This window comes from Gracilinanus agilis, chromosome 1 (genome assembly GCF_016433145.1).
Source record: "Gracilinanus agilis isolate LMUSP501 chromosome 1, AgileGrace, whole genome shotgun sequence".
Lineage (NCBI taxonomy): Eukaryota > Metazoa > Chordata > Mammalia > Didelphimorphia > Didelphidae > Gracilinanus > Gracilinanus agilis.
In genome coordinates, this window is record NC_058130.1 from 617,111,876 (window position 1) to 617,133,442 (window position 21,567).

The following is a 21,567-nucleotide window of genomic DNA, read 5'->3' on the forward strand; positions in this document are numbered from 1 at the left end:
CGGGTGATGGAATACTATTGTGCTAAAAGGAATAATAAACTGGAGAAGTTCCAGGCGAACTGGAGAGACCTCCGGGAACTGATGCAGAGCGAAAGGAGCAGAGCCAGAAGAACTGTATACACAGAGACTGATATACTGTGGTAAAATTGAATGTAATGGACCTCTGTACCAGCAGCAATACAATGACCCAGGACAATTCTGAGGGATTTATGGTAAAGATGCTACCCACATTCAGAGGAAGGACTGCAAGAGAGGAAACATAAGAAAAACAACTGCTTCAACGCATGGGTCGGGGTGGACATGATTGAGGGTGTGGACTCGAAACTACCACACCAATGCAACTACCAACAATTTGGAAATTGGTCTTGATCAAGGACACATGACAAAAACTAGTGGAAATGCGCATCGGCTATGGGTGGGGGGAGTTCTGGAGGGGGGGTTGAAGGGGAAAGATGGAGCATGAATCATGTAACCATGTTAAAAATGAATATTAATAAATGTTAAAAAAAATCAATCCCCAAAATGTAATTAGTCAAGGGATATGAATGGTTTTCAAAAGGGGAATTGTAAACTGTAGCCCAAACCACAAAGGTCAAAGACAGAAAGAAAGGTTACATATATATGAACATATTCACAGTAGCACTTTTTTTGGTAGCAAAGAAATGTAAACAAAGTAAATATCTATTGACTGGGAAGAATGGCTAAACAAAATATGGTAGACATGTAGAATAAAGTATTATGATATAAGAAACAAATATTAAGAATTCAGGGAAGCATGAGAAAACTGGTATGGACTAATACAGAGCAAAAGAAGAAGAACCAAGAGAATAATTATACAGTGACTACAACAATATAAATGAAGTTTTTTTTTTTTTTTAAAAAAAGGTCTATAAACAGCAAAATAATCATAAAACAAAGTGGATGTTCACTGATTAAGCAATGGCTAAAAAAATTAAAGTATATAAATGAAATGGAATTATTATTGTTTAGCCATTCTTCCCAGTCAATAAGCATTTGCTTTATTTACATGTCTTTACTACTAAAAAAAAAGTACTATTGTGACTGTTGGTGTATGTGGGACCTTTCTATCTTTGATCTCTAATTTGGGTTACATTTTACAATTCTCTTTTTCAAAACCATTCACACCCTTTGGCCAATTAATCTATTGGGGAATGATTTTTGGTGCTTTGCTCAGAGGATTTGAATGCTGATATAATGCAAAGAATTTTTAATTCTAGTTTCTTTTCTAATTTTATCTTCCTTCAACTTATTTGTGCAAAAGTTTTTAGAATGTTACATAGTTGTCTTTTCTCTTATTTCCTCCATAAGAAATGCTATGAAAAATACAGAGAAATGTTTGTATAAGGATGCAGAATTAAATAAACAGAAAAAAAAAGAACATATACATAACTACTAATAAATGAAAAGTTCACAAAAAGCCAAACTCCCACAGAACATGTAATGATACATCTTCACTCTTGTGGTAGTAGCTGGAGAATACTAGGGCAAATATTAGCTATGTTGTCAGATGTGGTAACTGTTTAAGAGGTTTTTGTTTTAACTCTTCCTTTGACACAAAAGGAATGTTCAGTCTGGTAGAACAGGAATGGAAATGACTGTAATAAAAGACAAATGGCATAATTTATATATATTTTTCTAAAATGGGGCAATAAGGAGGGAAGTTCCAAAAACATTCTAGTCATTTCCACAAATGAGTCTGCTTCCACAATGTGCTGACTACCAGCATTCCAATATAAAATTGTTTTTAATAACAAAGAGGAGATTTAGAATACAACCTGCCTTAGAGTCCTATGAGTAGAGTTTAACCTTACTTTGACAGCAGTTCCTATCTAAGCTCAAAGCTTAGGCAGAAAGGTGCTAGCTAATTTCATTACTGTGCTGACCACCCTAGCGTATTTAAAAAAACCTGGGCCTTCAGGAAACAGGAAGACATTGCTAAAAAGTCAATGGATAGGGCAGCTGGGTTCAGTGGAGTGAGAGTCAGGCCTAGAGACAGGAGGTCCTAGGTTCAAATCCGGCCTCAGCCACTTCCCAGCTATGTGACCCTGGGCAAGACACTTGACCCCCATTGCCTACCCTTACCACTCTTCCATTTATGAGACAATACACCGAAGTACAAGGGTTTAAAAAAAAAAAAAAAAGTCAATCGATAGTTTGTTAAGTGCCTACTATGTATCAGGCACTGTACTAACAGCTAGAGATATATAAAAAAGCAAAAGACAGTTCCTGTCAAGGAGCTCAGAGTCTAATGGGAGAGACAACATAAACTGTAAAACAAGATATATATGAGATAAATTGGACATAATAGAGGGAAGACACTAATTTTAATGGGAACCAAGGATGGCTTCCCATAGAAAAAGGAATTTTAGTTAATACTTGAAGGAAGCCAGGGAAGCTGGCAGAAGTGAGATGGGATAATATCCTAAGCATGGAAAGTAGACAGTGAAATCACCAGAGTATGGAAATGGGATTATCTTGTGTTAGGAACAACAGCAAGGAGGTTAGTTTCACCACTTTGGAGTACCTGAAAGGGAGAAGGGTTTAGATTTAAGACTGGAAGAAGGTAGGAGGATTCCAGGCTGAAGTGCTCTGAGTGTCAAAAAGGATTTTATTTTTTTATCTCAGAGGTGAGAGTGACAATTCAAAAGAATTTGTTGAGTAAGGGTCTTAGAAGGACTGGAACAATAGAAATGAAACCAATGACTGAAAACTGTTGAGTATGGATTATAAATGTTTGTTCTTGCATTTTACAAATCAAGTTTTGGTGAGCTAATTTAAAGTTGTAAATGACAGCAAAAAAGCTAAAACATAATTTATTTAAAACTACAAAGTTAGGCTTCAGAAGAAAAATTTGTAAAAGAGTAATGATTCATAATTTCATTGAGAAAGGAAAAATATTCCACATGATTATACACACTTTTACAATTGTAAAAACCTACCTTTAATGAGAGTTGTTTTGAAGTCAGACTGTCTCCAAGATTCTCTGTATTTCCCAGTACATCACTCCTGCTCTGGTCTCCCTATCCTGACTTAACAGTCTTGACCCTATTGTAGGCCAGATCAACAGCACACTACCAATTTACTCTGAATGCCTAGTTCCTTTTCTATACTGCCAGCCACAGCTTTTCAAATTCCATTCCCAAATAACTTCCGCCAACTAACTTCTTTGATCCCATTCATGAGCTCCTGAACACTACTGAAAAAAAGTAATACAACTATGCTTAATATACTCACTGAAAATTTATGCTATTAATTTCAACTGGTTCCTACATGCTGCATAGAAATCCTTTTAGTTTTTCCTGAACCTTATTATATGACACAGTAGATAGTCAGGTCTGGAGACTGGAGGACCCAGGTTCAAATCTGGTCATGGATACTTCCTAGTTGTGTGAACCTCGGCAGATCACTTAACCATGTTTCCCTCAGTTTCCTCATCTATAAAATAAACTGAGCTGGAGAAGGAAATGGGAAATCACATGAGTTATCTTTACCAAGAAAATCCCAAATGGAATTAGGCAGAATGGAGATAACTGAACAACAAGCACTTTATCATCCTCTTCCATAATGGCCATTTCAAGCAGACTCTCTATACATTCTATATCCCTTCTTCTTCAGCAGAGGCCCTCATCTCTTACTTTAGGGAGAGGAGGTCATTCTCTCTTTTCCCATTCCATATTTCAAAACTTGTCATTCCCTTCCATTCCTTACTGCTTTGCTAGTCTCTAAGGGCCGGGTCTTTTCCACGGCTAATTTACTTTGTACATAGTTTGTATTACTTACTTTTGAACATGTTATAATTCCCCTGTAACAAGTATCCACCTTGAAGGAAAATTCTTTCTTTGAATCTTCTGCTCATAGTAGATGCTTAATAAAATGAATAATATATGTATATATACACACACTGGAAAATTTATGTAATACTTTCAATTTAGGATTATATACCAAAATAAACGGACAATTTCATAAAAAGATTATATGCAGGGGGAGCGGTGGCTCAGTGATATGAGAGCCAGGCCCAGAGACAGGGAAGTCCTGGGCTCAAATTTCAGTTCAGACACTTCCAAGTTGTGTGACTCTGGATAAATTAACACCATCTGCCTAGCCCTTACTGATCTTCTGCCTTGGAGCCAATACACAGTATTATTTAAAAAAGAAATTACACAATCTGATATAATATGTCAAGGAAAATGCTTCACAACCCCAAAAGCATTTTACTAAGCACCCACTAAATCCAAAAAGTTTAATTTTACTCTCCTGGAAACATGGAAAATGCAAAAAACTAAGTATATACATGATCATTTAATGAGAGTACAGGAGCACACTATCAACTAGGGCCGTGATGGTAAACTTATGGCACACATGCCAAAGATGGCATGCAAAAACCTCTCTGTGGGTACCCGCAGGCTCCTCCTGGCTTAGCCTACTCAGAGCCTGGTCCTTCCCCCAAATGCAGGGGTAGGGCATTCTAGCCTCACTGTCTCAGGGGCTGAGCACATTTGGCTGTGCAGCCCCGCCTCCACTGGCCTGAGCCAGTTGGAGCAGGCCACTCCCCTAGTCTACAGACTGCCCCCCTCCCCAGCCCATCCAGAATGCAGGGGTGGGTGGGGCACTACATGCAGTCAGGGGTTGGGGTATGAAGACTGGGGATGGGTGGAGCTACCACAGGGTCCCCAAAAGGTTCACCATCACTGAACTAGGGGAATCAAGAAACACTTCCCATAGAAGATAACAAATGAATCTGAAGGAACACCAGCCAAAAAATCTTAACTAATACACTCAAGACAGTTGGGACTTGCATGAAAGCCATCTGTGGCACAATGAAGGTGAAGGCCAGTACCCACTTGCTGAGGTGGGAAGCAGAGGTCTCGGTCAAGGGTGTACCACTCACCTGCCCAGCCCCAAGGGAGGTAGAAGATGAGTGTGCATGTTGGGACCCAAAAAATGGTGAACTATACCTGGGTAGAACAAAACTAGAGGGAACTCTGGTGGAGGACCAAAGTAATAATCTGACCTGGGTGCAAAAGCCTAATCAAACCATCTAGTAACTGGTTCCTTTTGCAGTTTCCCTCAGGACAAGAGGTGCTCTCAAAGTGGTCATCTGGTCAGGCAGGGGTCCCTTCTCAGGAATGCATTAGGAGAGGGACCCTGGTGCCTGCTGCCACAGTTTTATCCAGTCAAGAGCATGATTAGAGGTGTTGGGACTGAAACAATCTCAATCTATTCTCAAACTTTAAGAAGCCCAAGTAAGAAGCCTGGCTTGCTGGATTGGAGCAGGCCATGGAATGTGAGTGTATGTGTGAGACTCTAGGTATTCTAAGAGGTGGAGGTGAGAATGAAGTGCACTTCAGCTATGTGTGCCAGTCTGTTTAAATGCCAGTGTAAGAGGAAGAGAGAATGTTTAATTCTGTAACCAAAAAGTAAGCTAGTTTAACTGGAAGATAGCATGTATAAGAAAGAAGCCTGGAGAGGAATGTTAAAAAAGCTAGAATGGGGACAGCTAGGTGGCTCAGTGGATTGAGAACCAGGGCTAGAGATGGGAGGTCCTGGGTTCAAATCTGGTCTCAGACACTTCCCAGCTGTGTGACCCTGGGCAAGTCACTTGACCCCCACTGCCTACCCTTACCACTCTTCTGCCTTGGAGCCAATACACAGTATTGACTCCAAGTCAGAAGGTAAGGGTTTAAAAAAAAAATAGCTAGAATGAAAAGGACTTCTTTAAATGGTCAACTGTGAGATTAGGGTTTTGCCCTAAAAGCAACATAAAGTTTCTAATTGGTGGAATGACAGAGTTAGATTTATCCTTTAAAAATATTTGGTAGTAAAATAGAGGACAGAGGCAGGAAGACCACTTCAAAAAGCCTAGGTAAGAGATGAGAGTCTGATCTAAGTAATGGCTGTGGAGACTAGATAGGGGAGAAAGGTATGAATGAAAGGAAAGAGTCCTGAATAATAATAAAGTGAAAAGAACAGGCTATTAACAAATACTTTAGAAGCACATTAATGCATACAATCTAATTACAATATAAAGGCCAGGAGTATTTATGGCACTGCTCTGATAATTATAAACCATTGTTCATTCACTGAAGTAGAATATTTCCCACAATGTTCAATTAGCAGTTCAATTAATGTGAATAATTAAAAGTAAAAAAAAGGGGGGGCATCTGGGTAGCTCAGTGGATTAAGAGTCATGCCTAGAGATGGGAGGTCCTAGGTTCAAATCTGGTCTCAGACACTTCCCAGCTGTGTGACCCTGGGCAAGTCACTTGACCCCCATTGCCTACCCTTACCACTCTTCTGCCTTGGAGCCACTACACAGTATATATATATATAAGTGGCCGCTGTCAGGAAGATCTGGGTTTGGGTTCAGCTTCTTGACACTTACTGGATAGAAGACTTGGACAAGTCACTTAACCTCTCGGTACTCCCAGGCAACTCCCTAAGGTTTTTAAGCAGGAGAAAGAGTACTACTCTGCATTGATAGAAGTTTCTCAAGAGTTCCAATGGCCTGGATGAAATCACTATAAAATGTTACAAATCCATTGGGTGTTGGACTTGGGAACCAGGAAGACCTGTATTCAAACCTTACCTCTGACATTCAGTGTGACCCTGGGCAAGTCACTTACTTTTGTGGTGACTCAGTTTTCTCATATACAAAATTATGGAGCTGGGTCTAATGGCCTCTAAGATCTCTATAGCTCTAAATCAGTGATTCCCAAAGTGGGCACTACCGCCCCCTGGTGGGTGCTGCAGGGAGATCCAGAGGAGCAGTGATGGCCACACTTTTTTTTCTATTACATTCTATTCTGAGTTCAATAAATAGTTTCATAATTTCCAGGGGGCACTAAGTAATATCTTTTCTGGAAAGGGGGCAGTAGGCCAAAAAAGTTTGGGAACCACTGCTCTAAATCTATTATCCTTTCAATGGTGGAAGTTTACCTATGCAGCCCTGCCTACCTGCCAGGATAATTAGACATGCAAACAAAACAGAAATCAAAGACAGTTTCTATTTCTAATTAGTAGGTTGGCCAAAACTCTAGCAGGAAAAGATTAGCTTCCAAGAAAAACACTTCTCATATTACTTATCTAAAACCTTCAAATGTTACTTTTAATTTTTAAAAGTAAATATTATTCTCCCCAAAAGCGAAGAGTGGAGACTGTCACTCTAGTTCACAAAAGTGTTGGGAGGGGCAAACTTATTCTCCTGAGAGCAAGTTATTTGTTGTTATTACAAAGAGGAAGACATCCAGACCCCTCTAGAGGTGAGGCAAAATGAGTCTATCTCCTTAGCTCTTCTAAAGCTTCTGGGTATTTCCATTCCCTTGAGAGAAGGTAGAGTTCTCAAACCAGTTCTTCATTTTCTGCACTATGGAAATAGTCCCTTCTAAAATTCTTCTTGATGAGGACAATAGGGATGATAAGGCACATAAAATTCTCTATATTGTTATGTAGTTGAAAGTAAAGGAACTACATACTCTATTGCAAGTATGAATAACATGGAAATAGGTTTTGAATAATGATACATGTATAACCCAGTGGAATAGCTTGTCAGCTCCAGGAGGGGGCAGGGAAGACGGGTGGGAAAAATCATGAATCATGTAACCATGGAAAGAGTCTCAATAAATTTAAAAAGAAAGAAAGAAAACTCTCAGATTCCTTAAAAAAAAAAAAAGAGGGGGAACTATATGTGAGAAAATTCAATTTAACTTTTTAAAAGAATAGAAAAAAAACCCTTTCTAGTCTTCTGCTTTTAAAATTAATAAATAACAAGACACATAAAATCATTTAATAAATACTAGACACAATAAAAAATAAATCCTCTTCTCTATCTCATATTATCAAAAGAAAGAATCAGGAGACACAAAAAAGAGAAGATATTCTTGTAAAATAAAATTCCAGTTCTGCAACCTATCTAGAAATGTACTTTTAAAGACACTTAAAAGCCTTGAATTTTTACAGCTCAAAATGCAAATAGTTTAAAAAAATCTATTTCATGACCCTGATAATTAAGTCAAGGCCTAGAGCTTTGCTCTGTATACCTAGTAAGTTAGAGTAAGAAAAGCTGTCTACACAAAATAGCTTTTTGCACAAGAAAGCAATACATGTCAGAGAATTTTCCTTTTTTTTTTTTTTTTAAATATTTACCTTCTGTCTTAGAATAATATTGTATATTGAGTTCCAAGGAAGAAGAGTGGTAAAGGCTAGGTAGTTTAGGGTTAAGTGACTTGCCCAGAGTCACACAGCTAGATAATGACTGAGGCCAAATTTGTACCCAGGATCTCTCATCTCAAGGCCTGGCGCTCAATCTATTAAGCCACATAGCTGCCCACCTGTCAGAGGTGAGCAGTTTTTAAAAACGGAAACATTAGAAAATAAAGAAAAGTTTATGTAGCTTTTCAAAGGTCTATGCAGTTTAAATTTAAATTACACTAATAGTCTGATGTCTACAAAAGTTTAATTTTTATGTGTAAGGTATTAAAATTTATACTAAATAACCTCTAATACATTTTCTAAAGCTAAAATTCTATACTATTCTATACTTTTAGGGAGATTTAGGAAGAATAATAAATACAGAAATCTAAGACCACCCTAATCCTAATGCCAAAGTAAATGTTCAATTAGTAATATCCTAAATATCTAATTATCTTCACATAGAAATGACCAAGTGTCTACTTTTAGTTAGAATGAATAAATAATTGTATTTTCTAACATCATAGAAAAATCAAATACATCACTGAAAATGTAGACTGAATATTCCTAATTTATCACCTCTCACATATAGATTACAATCATAGATTTGGTTCTTAAAAACTCTAAAGAAATAAAATATTTCTCCAAGGTCACTTAGGAACCAACAGGGGGAACACAGGTCCTTTCTAGATTGAGTTCTTTCAACTGTACCACCAGCTTTCCTCAAGAAACAACATAGCATGATAGAATACTGAACTGGAAGACTTGGGTTTAGAATTTGGTTCTGACATTTATTGTCTCAGCATGGCCAATCACAACCTCTCTGAGTCTCAGTCATAAAATCATGTATTTAAAACTGAAAAGGAACTTTGGAAGCCATCTGCTCCAAAACTCTCATTTGACAGACGAGGAACTAAAGTCAAAAGAAGTTAAATGATTTTCCTAATTTCAATATTCTATCCTCTAGACCAGTGATGGGCAAACTTTTTAAAGAGGGAGCCAAAGGAAAGGAAATGCTCATCTGTCAGTGTTTCTAAGGCATCTCTTTCGAAGTTTCATTGTATACTTATTGTATTCAGATTAGGAATAATGTCGGCAGCCAGATAGAACATTTCAAGGGACCAAATCTGGCCCGTGGGCCGTAGTTTGCCCATCACTGCTCTAAACCATGCTATCTCTATATTAATTTCCAAAACAATTTTACTAAATTATAGGTAGACTGCACTGACAGATCCTTGATGCATTGACCTCCTAAAAATCTTTTAAAAGGTTCCAAATAAAACACTTTTTAGAAATAATTTAAAATATTCTTCCATTCAAGTCCTATTCTAATTACCTTATTTTTTAGCTATATTGTAAATGTATTTTTCTACTAAAGTCCTAAATGACACAACATTATTATGTCAAAGAGGTTACAACTAGAAGTACTTCAAGTATAGGATTGGGGCTATAAATATTAAAAGTTACAGCAAAAAGATCGCAATTACTCTAAAAATAATGTAGTAAGATCAAGCTTAGTGTCATAGGATCATTAATTAAAACCTAGAAGGGACTCTCTGGATGCCAGCTAAACCAACCCCCTCTTTTTACAATTGTGGAAACTAAGAGTTGGGTGCAAATGTAGTACCCTTTAGATTTCTGGAAGTAGAGTACCACAATGAAAAGCTAGCTGAAAGAATTTATGCTGAAATTCTGACACTGCCTTTTACCACCTGTGTTACCTTGGGCAATTCACAATCTCTCTCAACCTTAGCTTCCTTATCTATAAAACAAGAAGGTAGAACCAGATGACCTCAGAGGTCCTTTCCAGCTACAAATTCTTGATTTTATGAGCTAATGATCTAAGGCTAACCAATAATTTAAACTTTCCCACACTGCAAATAGGAAGGCGTATTTTCAAGTTAGAATATATCTTAAATATCTTTATACAAGGCAGAATGAAGATGTTTCTCCAGACTGTGAAACTTTCCCCCATAATTCATTACTCTTTTGTTATAACTGGGCTTATGCTAGCTTCCTCAACCAAATTATTTCTTATAAACAAAGTTACTAAATTGGACATATATCTGAATCAAGAACACTTCAAATTCTAAAGCTATAGCCAACAGTATTCTCATAGTAAACAGTTTCATTACCTAGTCTATTTCCCATTCCTATTTAAAAAATTAATATTCATTTATTATATGAATTGGATAGTTTGCCCATAACCCTTTAAAACATAGTTCAAAATATTAACTAAAATTACTTACTAATTTTTTAAAGCAGAGGTCGGCAACCTTTTTGGCCGTGAGAGCCATAAATACCACATTTTTTAAAATGTAATTTCGTGAAAGCCGTACAGTGCTCACAGTGCGCTCCTGTAACAGCACCTGAAAAAAAATTGACTTTATGGCGCCTGCAGAAAGAGCCATATCTGGCCCTCAAAAGAGCCATATGTTGCCGACCCCTGTTTTAAAGGACAGCACAAAATTTAAATACCTATATTGGAAAATTTATTAAAAGGAGAGCATCAAAATTTTAAATAAGTTACCTTGGAGAAGAAAGTCTTCTCCTTTCTGGTTCTCTTCGTTTTCTTTCCACTGATCGACTCTTAGCTCTTCTACCAGGAGACAGAGTCCGAGATGGTGATTTACTTTGCTTGGATCTCCGATCATTAAGTAGAGGGGACCTACTCCTCCTTGATTTATCACGCTGTTTTGGAGATAAACTTTTTCCTTTAGGACTACGACCTGGTCTTCTACTTGGAGACCTATTTTCTTTCCCAGAGGAAGCATCTTTAGAGGGAGATTTAATCGGTTTCTTTTCTTTGTCAATCTCAGATCTTTTGGATTTCCTATCTTTGGATCTTGACCTTCTGTCTTTGGATTTGCTTCTTAGTTCTATTGGAGATTTGGATTTTTTCCCACGATCACGACTTTTGCTTTCATTTATAATTGGAGATTTCTTTCTATCTTTTGATTTACTTTTATCTTCTAATTTAATCTTATCCTCAGTAGGGGATTTGGCCTTTCCAATTTTCTCCTGAGATCGCCTTTTAAGTGCTGGGGATTTTGATTTTCTTGCTTGATCTTGAGATTTGCTTCTTTTAGATGGACTCTTGGACTTTTTTCTTTCCTTAGATTTACTTCTGGTTGTTTTTTCTTTAACTCCTTCAATGCTACCCTTGCTTTTCTTTTTGTCAGATCTATGTCTAGTCCGTTCTTTTGATCTGCTTTTGCTTCGTTTCTTTGAACTATTTTTATTGTCTACGAGTTCAAGTTTTCCCTTAGTGTTTGATGACCTAGCAGTTGATCTATTCCCGTTTCTCGCCTTCTCATGTATTTCTCCCTCTTCTTCGGAGCCTGACTCATAACCCTGCAATATTAGCCCCATTCCAGATTGGACTTTTCCTTCCATCAACTCATTATCAAGTTCAGCTTTAATCAAAGCTCTCTGTTTCTCCAAATCTTCCAGCAAAGCTAAGTCATCAATTTTAGTTCTTTTTGCTGGAGATGCCCCTTCTTTGTCAGAGGCATCAATAACCTCTTTTCGTTTATGTTTCTTATGTTTATGTTTATGCTTATGTTTTTTGTCCTTGTCATCTTCTGAAGAATGTTTATGTTTCTTGTGTTTGTTTCTATGTTTGTGCTTCTTTTTTTTGTGTCGACTGTGCTTGTTTTGAGATTGATCCTCCTCTGATACTTCTCCGTTTTCTTCATTTATGCTCTTTTCAGAATTATCTGCATCTTCCATTCTATAAATATATAAAATAAAATGCTTAAAAATCACATCAAGTAACTATGCAAAATGATTCATTTTAAAATAATTTCTACATATAACACACATAAGATACCTAGTACATTCTTTTAAGCACATTATAATAGCTAGCACTTACATAGTACTTTAAAATATGCTAAGTTCTTTAAAAATTACCTCATTTGATCCTCACAACAAACCTGGGAAGTAGATGCTTTTATTATCCCCATTTTATAGTTGAAGAAACTAACACAGAAAGAGGTTAAATAACTTTCCCAGAAGTCACATAGCTAGAAGTATGTAAGGCAAAATTTTAACTTCCCGATTCCTCGCTGCCACAACGTTCTGGGCACAAATGAATTATATTTGCAAATGTGATCACAAATCAACTTCTTTAAGAAATCATGATGAGCATATCATCTGTCCCATTCTACCTTTCTGGAGAGGGTGAAGCAGATGTGCTTATGTGGAGGGAAAACATGTTTCCCCCATGTTCCAAAGCTACCTTATTGTAGCTGAGACAGATGGACTTAACCATATCAACTTAGGAGGTGCCTTTGCTTCTATCCCCCCTTCACCAAACATAGTTTGGAGATTAGAAATCTGAGAGTGAACTTTTTGAAGGGTAGTGGTATCATATCAAGATTTCCACATGGCTGGCTCACAGCAAAGACTGATATGTGCTTGCCTCTGTAACCTGGATAATGTGAGTTCTTAAAACTTGTTTGCCAGAAAAGATGCCTAGAAAAACAAACTGGCATCTTGCCACCATTATACTACTCTCAGCTATAATAACAATTTATTCAGATGGTATAGGTCTGATGGGAAGGGAATTGTAGCTCCCAAATGTTTCCTTTCTAGCAAGAATCCAAACACTGGGGAGGTAGAAGGGGAATCATTGAAGCTGGAGGACTCTAGGATCAGAAGGAAAATTAAAATGCACCAGAGTAAGGTATTAGGCAATGTAGTATTAAGAAACTGATTGGATTCATAAGATTAATTAAAATCCCTGCTCTACAGTCTTTGTCATATTGACTTTTTTTTCCACAAGTGAAAATATTCCTAGTTATTGCCTTTTCTAATGCTACTTAAGCAAGTCTCTCTTCAACCTCATGTATGTCTGTGGTACTATCAGCTCTTAGTGGGAAAAGGAGAAGAGTCTTATTTTTTTTTTTCACTTGTTACTCTCCTTCTGTTTTGCCACATTAGACAGAACAGGCTTTCCTCCTAGAGCAAGTCTTAGTGCTCCAGGGAAGAGAGATTTGTAGTCCCTGATAAATAAGGTGCATAGCTGGTAACATTATGCTGTTATTGAACTAAACTCTTAACTGGCAGGGGAAGGGGTGGAAACGAAAAATCTTAGCAAAGGAAATGCCAAAAGTCTAAAAATGAGCAAACGTTATTCCAATTTTCAAAATGAACAAACTACAAACCACTAAGCCTGTCAATTTTTAATAGTTTATTTAAATCATGAACAGTAATCCAGGGTGAGGATGAATTCACTAATCCTATAGCATTGCAAACAAACAATTTTTTGGATAGGATTACTAGACATGTATAGTTCAATTTCAATAAGGTATTCAGAAAATATTCTTTTAGGCAAAATGAAGATAAAGGACTGGATTGTAGTACATTTAAATAGATCAGTAGCTGGCTAAAGAACTGTAACCAGAGAATATTATAGCTCAATAGACTGAGGTCAATCTAGAGCAGTTATGGCAAACCTTTTAGAGAACCAGTGCCCAAAATGGTCACATGTCACATGTGAGGCATCCCCTTTCCCCAGACAGGGAAGGAAATGCTCCCATTGGGCTGCTGGGCAGAGGGGCAGGTGATATCTTCAAGCATGGTGGAGAAGGGGAAGGGAGCAGCAGTCCCCTCTGGTATGCATGTCATAAGTTTGTCAACATGGATCTAGAGGGATGTCTCCAGTGTCATGACAGGGCTCTATATGGTTCAACACTTGGTCAATGAAGACATAACTTTCAAATCTGCTATTAACAAAGAACTAGATGGAGCTGCTAAACCGTTCCAATAAATCAAGATTCAAGAAGATCTCATAGTGCTGTAACTCTAAGACCAAACAAGATGAAATTTAATAGGGAGAAAAGCATATAGGAAGGCATATAATTATGCAATATCATGTAAAGACATGGATAGTTATGTCTCTGAGCTCTTTCTTATATCATAAGTTCCATCAGGGCATGGACTATTTTATTTACTTCAGCACTACCTACTGAGTTAAATATTTTTCTGATTATAAAACCCTATATTTGAGATAAAAAAAAAAAAAACTCATCCAAAAAAAAGATCCAAAGAAGCATTTTAATGCAAATGTAGGTCACATTAACTGAAGCACAGTGTCTATATAGGGATGTAATAATCCACTGTATCCTGCACTGGTTAAACAAGTATTGTGTTCAGTTCTAGATGCCCCATTTTAATAGGGACACTAATAAAAATATTTCAAGAGCTGTCATGTGGAAGAGAGAACAAACTTTTATACTAATCAAGACGGCAGAACTAATACAAACAGGCAGAAATGAGGCAGATTTCATCTCAATCTAAAGAACTTTCTAGTTAGCTTAACAACTTTCTAACTAACTGTTTAAAAAAAAGTAAATATTCTACATCCCACAATAACTGTCATCGAGATAGGTATTCAAGCAGAAGCTAGACAAACATTTTTTAGGAATGTTATCAAAATTCCTCACTGAGAGGCTGGGCTGGATGACCTCTTAAATTCCCTTCCAAGGCTAACATTGTATAAAGTTGATGTATTCAAAACAGTCATTCTAAGCAAGTAATGTTTGTTCCAAATAATTTTATAGTTATTTCAATATTTAAATGATCTGTTATCCATGCAAACACTTCAGCTATAGAAACAACGGATAACAACTCCACTGAAATAAATAAAAGGTAACAACTCTATAGAAATCTATAGAAATAAACTGAAAAATCAGAACCTGGTAGCAACCAGGGGCTAGCTAGTTCCTTTGATGACAACTTGTTGGAACTATACTTGAAACATCTGAGGCTTAGTAGGACCCACTAAAGCTCATGCTGTTAGCAATAACAGGTCTTCAACAGTGTGTTGGGTAGGGGTTGAAGAAATGTGTTACCTTGTTATCATCATACTGCAGAATAGAACTTTAGTGGAGGGTTTCTTTTTAAATAAACATATTAATCCATCTGTGTTCTTTTGTATCAAATTCCAAATCTTATTATGCATAGATTTTATTTTCTCTCTCAAAAAACACTGTAAGATCGTTTAGTCATGGTAGCCTAAATTCATGGACACTTGTGCAATAGGAGCAAATGTGAAAAACCTTGAAAATAGTATTAAAAGTAGTCTTTATTAGTAACTAGTAACATTACTAGACCATTCAGATCCAATCAGGCAACCTTTTTCCTGTAAAGTCATTTTACTTAACAGCTACTAAAGTTAAAGGTTTACTTTCCCTTTACCCTCTATGCTGCTTAGAAATCTTATTAGGGACACATTTTAATTCCCTATGGATTCTTCTCTCTTAAACCTTACAATGTTTCCAACTGCCAGCTTTAGTAAGATGATTTAGCTTCCTATATTACTGGAAAGACTGAGGTCTTTGGAAGAAAGCTTCTTCAATCTCCCTCTTTCTACTCAAAAGTTGCAAGCAATATTATTCATTCTCTCCTTTCTTGCTTCAGAAAAAGAAATATACCTACATTTAATTTTAAACTAATTACAACCCCCATCAACATTTGAAGGACATTTTCCAGTTATCAAAAAGAGCAAGGTTTTAAAAAGCTCTTTTTGCATGTTGACTTTAATGTCTCTGGTAATAATAATCTCTAGATAACTAGAAACATAGGTAATTAACTCAAGACACAGAATGAAAGATGCATTCTTGTACATAGACAATATGTTGGATTCTTCTGCTGGATTATAAATGCCACAAATAATAATTGAGGAGGGGGGTATTGAAAGTGAAAGAAGTAATAAGTAGACTCCCCTCCCCAAAATTATCTAATAAAATGTTATTAAAAGCACACACAAAAAAAAGCTTACAGGAGGAATGAAACAAGTAGAGTGGGTTTATTATTACTACCCTGTTAAATTGAAATATAGACTAAATTTACAGATAGGTAATATACACTTCTTTAAAAACCACATGACCAAAATCCAATGTTTCTTATGTAAGTTTCTTGTTCCTTTGGGGTGATTATTAATTAAATCACAACAAGAAAAAATTTTTTTAATGAAACTTTAGAGAAGTTCGGAAAGGAGATGAGTTTCATTTTGAATATGCCAAGTTAGAGATGAAAATAGAATACAAATGGAGATGTCCACCAAGAAGTCAATGATTAAAGCCTGATGTTCAAGGGAGACATCTGGGAGGGCTGAATGTTGCTAAGTTTGTCTGATGTGGTTGCTCTAAACAGTTGCTTTTCTAAGCTTTCCTTTTTTTCTCCTTTGTTACAGGGTAGTACTCAATTCCAGGAAAGGAGGCTATATTATACAAGCAAATAACAGTGTGTAAAAAACCAAAGGACCAATAAAAATGTAAAATATATCTATATAGGTATAGTGCTCAGAAAAGACACAGGCAAACCTCAGATATAAAGATGTAGCTAGCTCTCTTCTAGCTTCAATCTCTACCTCTTCACTGATTCTTCCTCATCTGTCTATAAATATGCTCAAGTATCCTAAATCTGAAGACTTACCCTACATAGTCAAACTCCTTGGTTATGAATAATTCCTCATAACCAAACCCAATGGGTTTTCAGTCTTTATTTTCCTTGATCTCCCTCCAGTATTTGAAACTGTACACCATATTCCCTTTTCACAAAACATACAAGATAATGCTCTCTAGTTTCTAAAAAAGATTCTTAGGTCTACCCTTCACTTTCTATTTCCTTATTCTCTTCCAGACAACTTTTAAATATTCCTCCAGGGTATGCTCTTCACTTTCTTTTCTCCATATAATTAATCACTTGGATCCTACAGATAAAAGTTATTTTGGATTCCTCTGAGAATTTTATTCATTCTCAGGGCTTCAACTATTGTTTTTAGGCAGATGATTTTCAAAACTCTTTCTCCACCTGAACTGACTTGAGTACTATAAATACACTTCCAACTAAGAATTTTATATATCTCCACTTGTATGACTCAATATTAATTCTAAATCACAACATCTTTTATTTTTTTTTTTCACAAATCCAGTTCCTCTTCATGAGCTCATAATTTCTATCAAAGGTATAAACACTCACTCATGCCTTCCAGAGTTAAAACCCTGGTGTTATCTTTGGATATGACAGGTAAGGGAGGCATTATTTCTACATTTCCAACACTATGTTGGAAAAGGTCTCACTGTGAACTATCCAGATCAGTGATGGGCAAACTACTCTCCATGGGCCTGGATCACTATGCCCCCACATTCAGATGTAGTGATTAGGGAATTGCTTAAGGCACTGATGGGCAAACTACAGCCTGGATCTGGCCCATGGGGAATAGTTTGCCCATCACTGATCTAGACTATGAAAGTCATCTTTAACAGCTATTTCCGTATCTACTCTCACCTCTCCAAAACTCAAAACTTTTATACTGCTGTCATACATTAAGCAGAGATGGTCATGTAACTTCACTGTCCCAAATCCTTCCTTGACTCCTGCTTATTAAGTTCAACTTCCTTTGCTTATCCAACACATATCCTCATCACCATATCTGGTGCTACCTACCTTTTTGATTATCTCATATTACTCAACTCTTTATAATCTATGATTCACATAAACTGGACTACTTAACCATTCATTCCCCTATATGCTCAACATTTCCTGGTCTCTATGCCCCTCCTGTGTTTCCTACACCTAGAATATCCTTTGTTCCCCTGCCCTCCCTCCCCCCCCCAACCGAATTTCTATCTACCCATTTAAGCAGGGCTTCTTAATCATTTTTGTTTCATTTCCCCCCTCTCAAAATGTTTTTAAATGCACAAAATACATAGAATTGCTAAGGCAAATCAATTATGCTGAAATACAATTATCAAAATATTTTTCAAAGAAAAACAAGATAATGGATTCCTAGGATTAGGACTCCTGCTTTAGAGCCTGACTCAGATGTTATCTTCAAGAGGTCTTCCTCAAATTCCTTTCCCCATCAGTGATTATTTTTCTATTCAGACTTCTTATATGACCTTTGCTCCCATCTCTTCTAGGCCTATGCAATATTATTTTGATTGTTTATGAATTAAATATTCTACTTATTTTGGGGTGTCCTATTACCTATTATATGTTGCTCCAAGAGGGCAGAGGCTTTGACCTTTATCTCTCTCGATTCCTTAAATGTATTAAAACACAGCATTCTTTGCATACAAATGTTTAATAAATGTTTATTGAAATTAAACAAGCTATTTGTTGAAATTTAAAACTGTAGTTGGGTTAAGTTTTCAAACCACTCAATAACAAAAATCTACAATACTATTTCCAAACCCAAGGATGACTAAAATGTAGGAATACTTAGGACAACATTATTTTCAAAATGGAAGAAAATAGGGGGCAGCTGGGTAGCTCAGTGGATTGAGAGCCAGGCCTAGAGACTGGAGGTCCTAGGTTCAAATCTGGCCTCAGACATTTCCAAGCTATGAGTCCCTGGGCAAGTCACTTAACCCCCATTGCCTAGCCCTTACCACTCTTCTGCCTTGGAGCCAATGCTGTGTATTGGCTCCAAGACAGAAGGTAAGGGTTAAAAAAAAGAAAATGGAAGAAAATAATTAGGCAGTGGTAAAATTAGCAAGATGCTAACAAGTAGTAGAATATATAAAAAGACTGTAGGAAGACCATCAAAGTAGGGGGTGGGAAAAGTGGTATTAAATACTGTTGATTTATCCATAGCTTCTTGTAATTTTAAGAATAACTTCCTCTTTTAAGCCTACATTTGGACAATTTTGAGGAGAGTTATTCTCCATAAAGTGGAGAGAAATTTTGTCTTAGTCGGAAGACCTGAGTTCAAGTTCTGATGACATTTGTGCAACCCTTAGAATTTATTAGATGCTATAATGCTAGTACTTACTATTATTACTAAATTAAATACTTACAATATTTGATGGTTCACTAGGTAATAATTTCCCACTAAAATGCTTTAAAAAAGTAGGACATAGGCTTTTGTCCCACTTTTATTTTTTTTTTTAAACCTTTAACACCTTCTGTCTTAGAATCATACTAAGTATTGGTTCCAAGGCAAAAGAGAAATAAGAACTAGGCAAATGGGAGCAATTGTGAATTACCCAGAATCATATAGATAGGAAATGCCTCAGGACATATTTTAACACAGGACCTCCTCCCTTCAGCCCTGGTTTTCTATCCAATGAGCCACCTCCTAGATGCCCTCCTATCTTTATTTTACATTAAAGTCTTACAGGGCAGGAACAAAACTTATTCCATCTTTATACAATCCCTATTATTCTCTACAGCACCTCCCACAGTACCCTCAAACCATTGCACTCTATGTGTTCCAACCCTGAAATACTCTCCCTTTTTATTTCTGCCTCTTAGGTTTCCTAGATTCCTTCAAGAGGGTGCTCAAAATCCACTTTATGCAAATGGTCTCCCTAAATCTTTAAACTTCCCAGTAAGATTACTTTCTAACTATTATTACATGTATGCACATAATGACTTACACATTGTAAATACATCATTTGCTTTAGAATAATAGTTCCTTGAGGGCAGGAACTGTGACAGTTTTTCTTTGTACCCCACAGAGGTGCATTTAATAAATGCTTGTAGATTGATTGGTATTCAAATAATTGTTGAATTTTTTCAACAGAAATCAACTCAAAAATAATCTAAAGATCTCACAGCAGTTGCAAAACTTGAGTATCCATTTCCTTAAATAGTTTGATTGCAAGCTTTTGGATTGATTAAAAGAAAAATAAACTTCCCCAGCCCCAAAGTCTTTTTATTTCAGTTGTCACTAGTTAATAGGTTTGGCATCAATTTTGAAAACTGATTTCTGTGTTAGATTAGTGGCAGTTTTAAAAGAATGTAACAATAAAAATACTTTAATTTTATAGTTGGCAAAAATCAAAAGCTTACTTTTAGGGTCTCAGATCTGGGACACTGAATGAAGCACACTTCAGTTTTAGTCCTTCCAGGTGGAAAAACTTGTTTCCAATTTACAAATGCTAAAAATACCAAAAATTTTTTTTAAGGTAAATTTACACATTTCTTATTTGCAGCTTTTGATGAGTGGGAACCGGGAACTATTTTTAGTCGATGGACTAAAACCAAAATCCTTTTTGCACAGTAGGGCAATATTATTTTTGTTATATTTCTCTCTTGTATCTCTTTAGCTCCTGAGTGCATTATCTTTTTAACTTTTGGAGATAAACCTCATTTTTCACTGGATTAACTGCTTCCTCCTCCCATTCTTACAAGAAGTATAATCTGTAGCCAAACTTCACGGCCTTGAAACGGTAGGATACAACTATCTTGCTACCTTAAGTTTAATCGTCGGTGATCAGAATGCCAATAAATGCAGGGAAACGTACTTGGTGGCACAAGGAGTTGGGTGGTCTTCCTCCCCGCCGCCATCTGCCAAAAAATAGTCTGTGATTTAAGTTTTAAACTGAGCGATCCAAAAGTGCCTGTGTCGCCCTCCCCTTCCCGATCCTAAATCTCATTACACGGGGTTAGGCTAATAAAAGCAAGGCAGCATACACAAGGAAAAAGCCACACGTATGCTCCTGGAACCCATTCCCGGTAAAGCCCAGCGCGAGGCCCCAGCAGCTCGGTCACCAGCCGGCTTCCGGAGGGACTACTGGGAGGGGCGACGCAGGCGCCGGCCACGCGCACCGGACCTGTAGAGGCCGCTCGCGCCTGCGCCTCCCGGGGCAACGACGCGCGTCAGGCCCCAGCCACCTCGGGCTCTAACAGCCACTGCCAGAGCAACAGAGGCGCACTACGAGGCTCGCGAGCGGCCCTCCGACTCACCGCCGTCCTCCTGCCACTGCCACTACCACTGCGTCCCCTCACTCCCCACACCATAACAGAAGGAGAGGCAAAGTTTGGTTCTTGCTCTTAGGCCTCAACTTCCCTTCCCCCTATGCAGTTCACCCACATCAGCCCTCGGGTTCCTATCCCGGGCCTTGGTCTCCCCGCCGTTATGCTACCAAGAATATTCACTTACTCAGGCGCTTCCCGCGGCGGCTGAGACTCGACGGCGGCCATTTTGAACTTCCCGACTCCTTGGCGGCAGCGGCTGCGGCTGCCGGGACAGGGGAAGGTAGTAGTTAGAAGGGAATCGTCGCGCATGCGCTCCGCTCAGAGAAGAACGAAAGGAGGAATGAGTCCTCAATAACAATCCGGATATGAAACCCTTCATCCGGAGGGTGGAGCGTAAAGGCGTCTACACGCACTTCCGGCGAGTTTAGGGGCTGAGGGATATGCTTCCTTATTCTCCCGAGGAAGTTAAAGTTCCCAGATTTTTTTTGTTGGGGTTGTATATAAGTAGTATTAAAAAAGAACCAATGTTCTAAAGGTTCTTGATGGGTTTTGTTTTACAGAAAAGTGTACAGGGAGCGTACGGTTTGCATCCTTTCTCTTTGTCTCTTTTCCCTTCCACCTCGAAGTTATGGCTACAAAGTA

The 21,567-nt window shown here is 37.5% G+C and overlaps 1 protein-coding gene across 4 annotated transcripts in view; it reads right to left on the minus strand.

The window, feature by feature from the left end:
* PRPF4B (pre-mRNA processing factor 4B) overlaps positions 1–21,267 on the minus strand; it is a 66,583-nt gene extending 45,316 nt beyond the window's left edge. For 3 of the 4 annotated variants that reach the window (XM_044668003.1, XM_044668012.1, XM_044668029.1), the window contains exons 1-2: positions 21,110–21,267; positions 10,739–11,941 (exon numbers count right to left, since the gene is read on the minus strand). In XM_044668003.1, the coding sequence (XP_044523938.1) occupies positions 10,739–11,941; positions 21,110–21,234 (1,328 nt within the window). In that variant the 5' untranslated portion in view covers positions 21,235–21,267. Of the gene's footprint in view, positions 1–10,738; positions 11,942–20,471; positions 20,515–21,109 lie in introns of all 4 variants that reach the window. The other variant, XM_044668021.1, reaches the window with a different exon arrangement.
* Between the last annotated feature and the right edge of the window lie 300 nt (positions 21,268–21,567).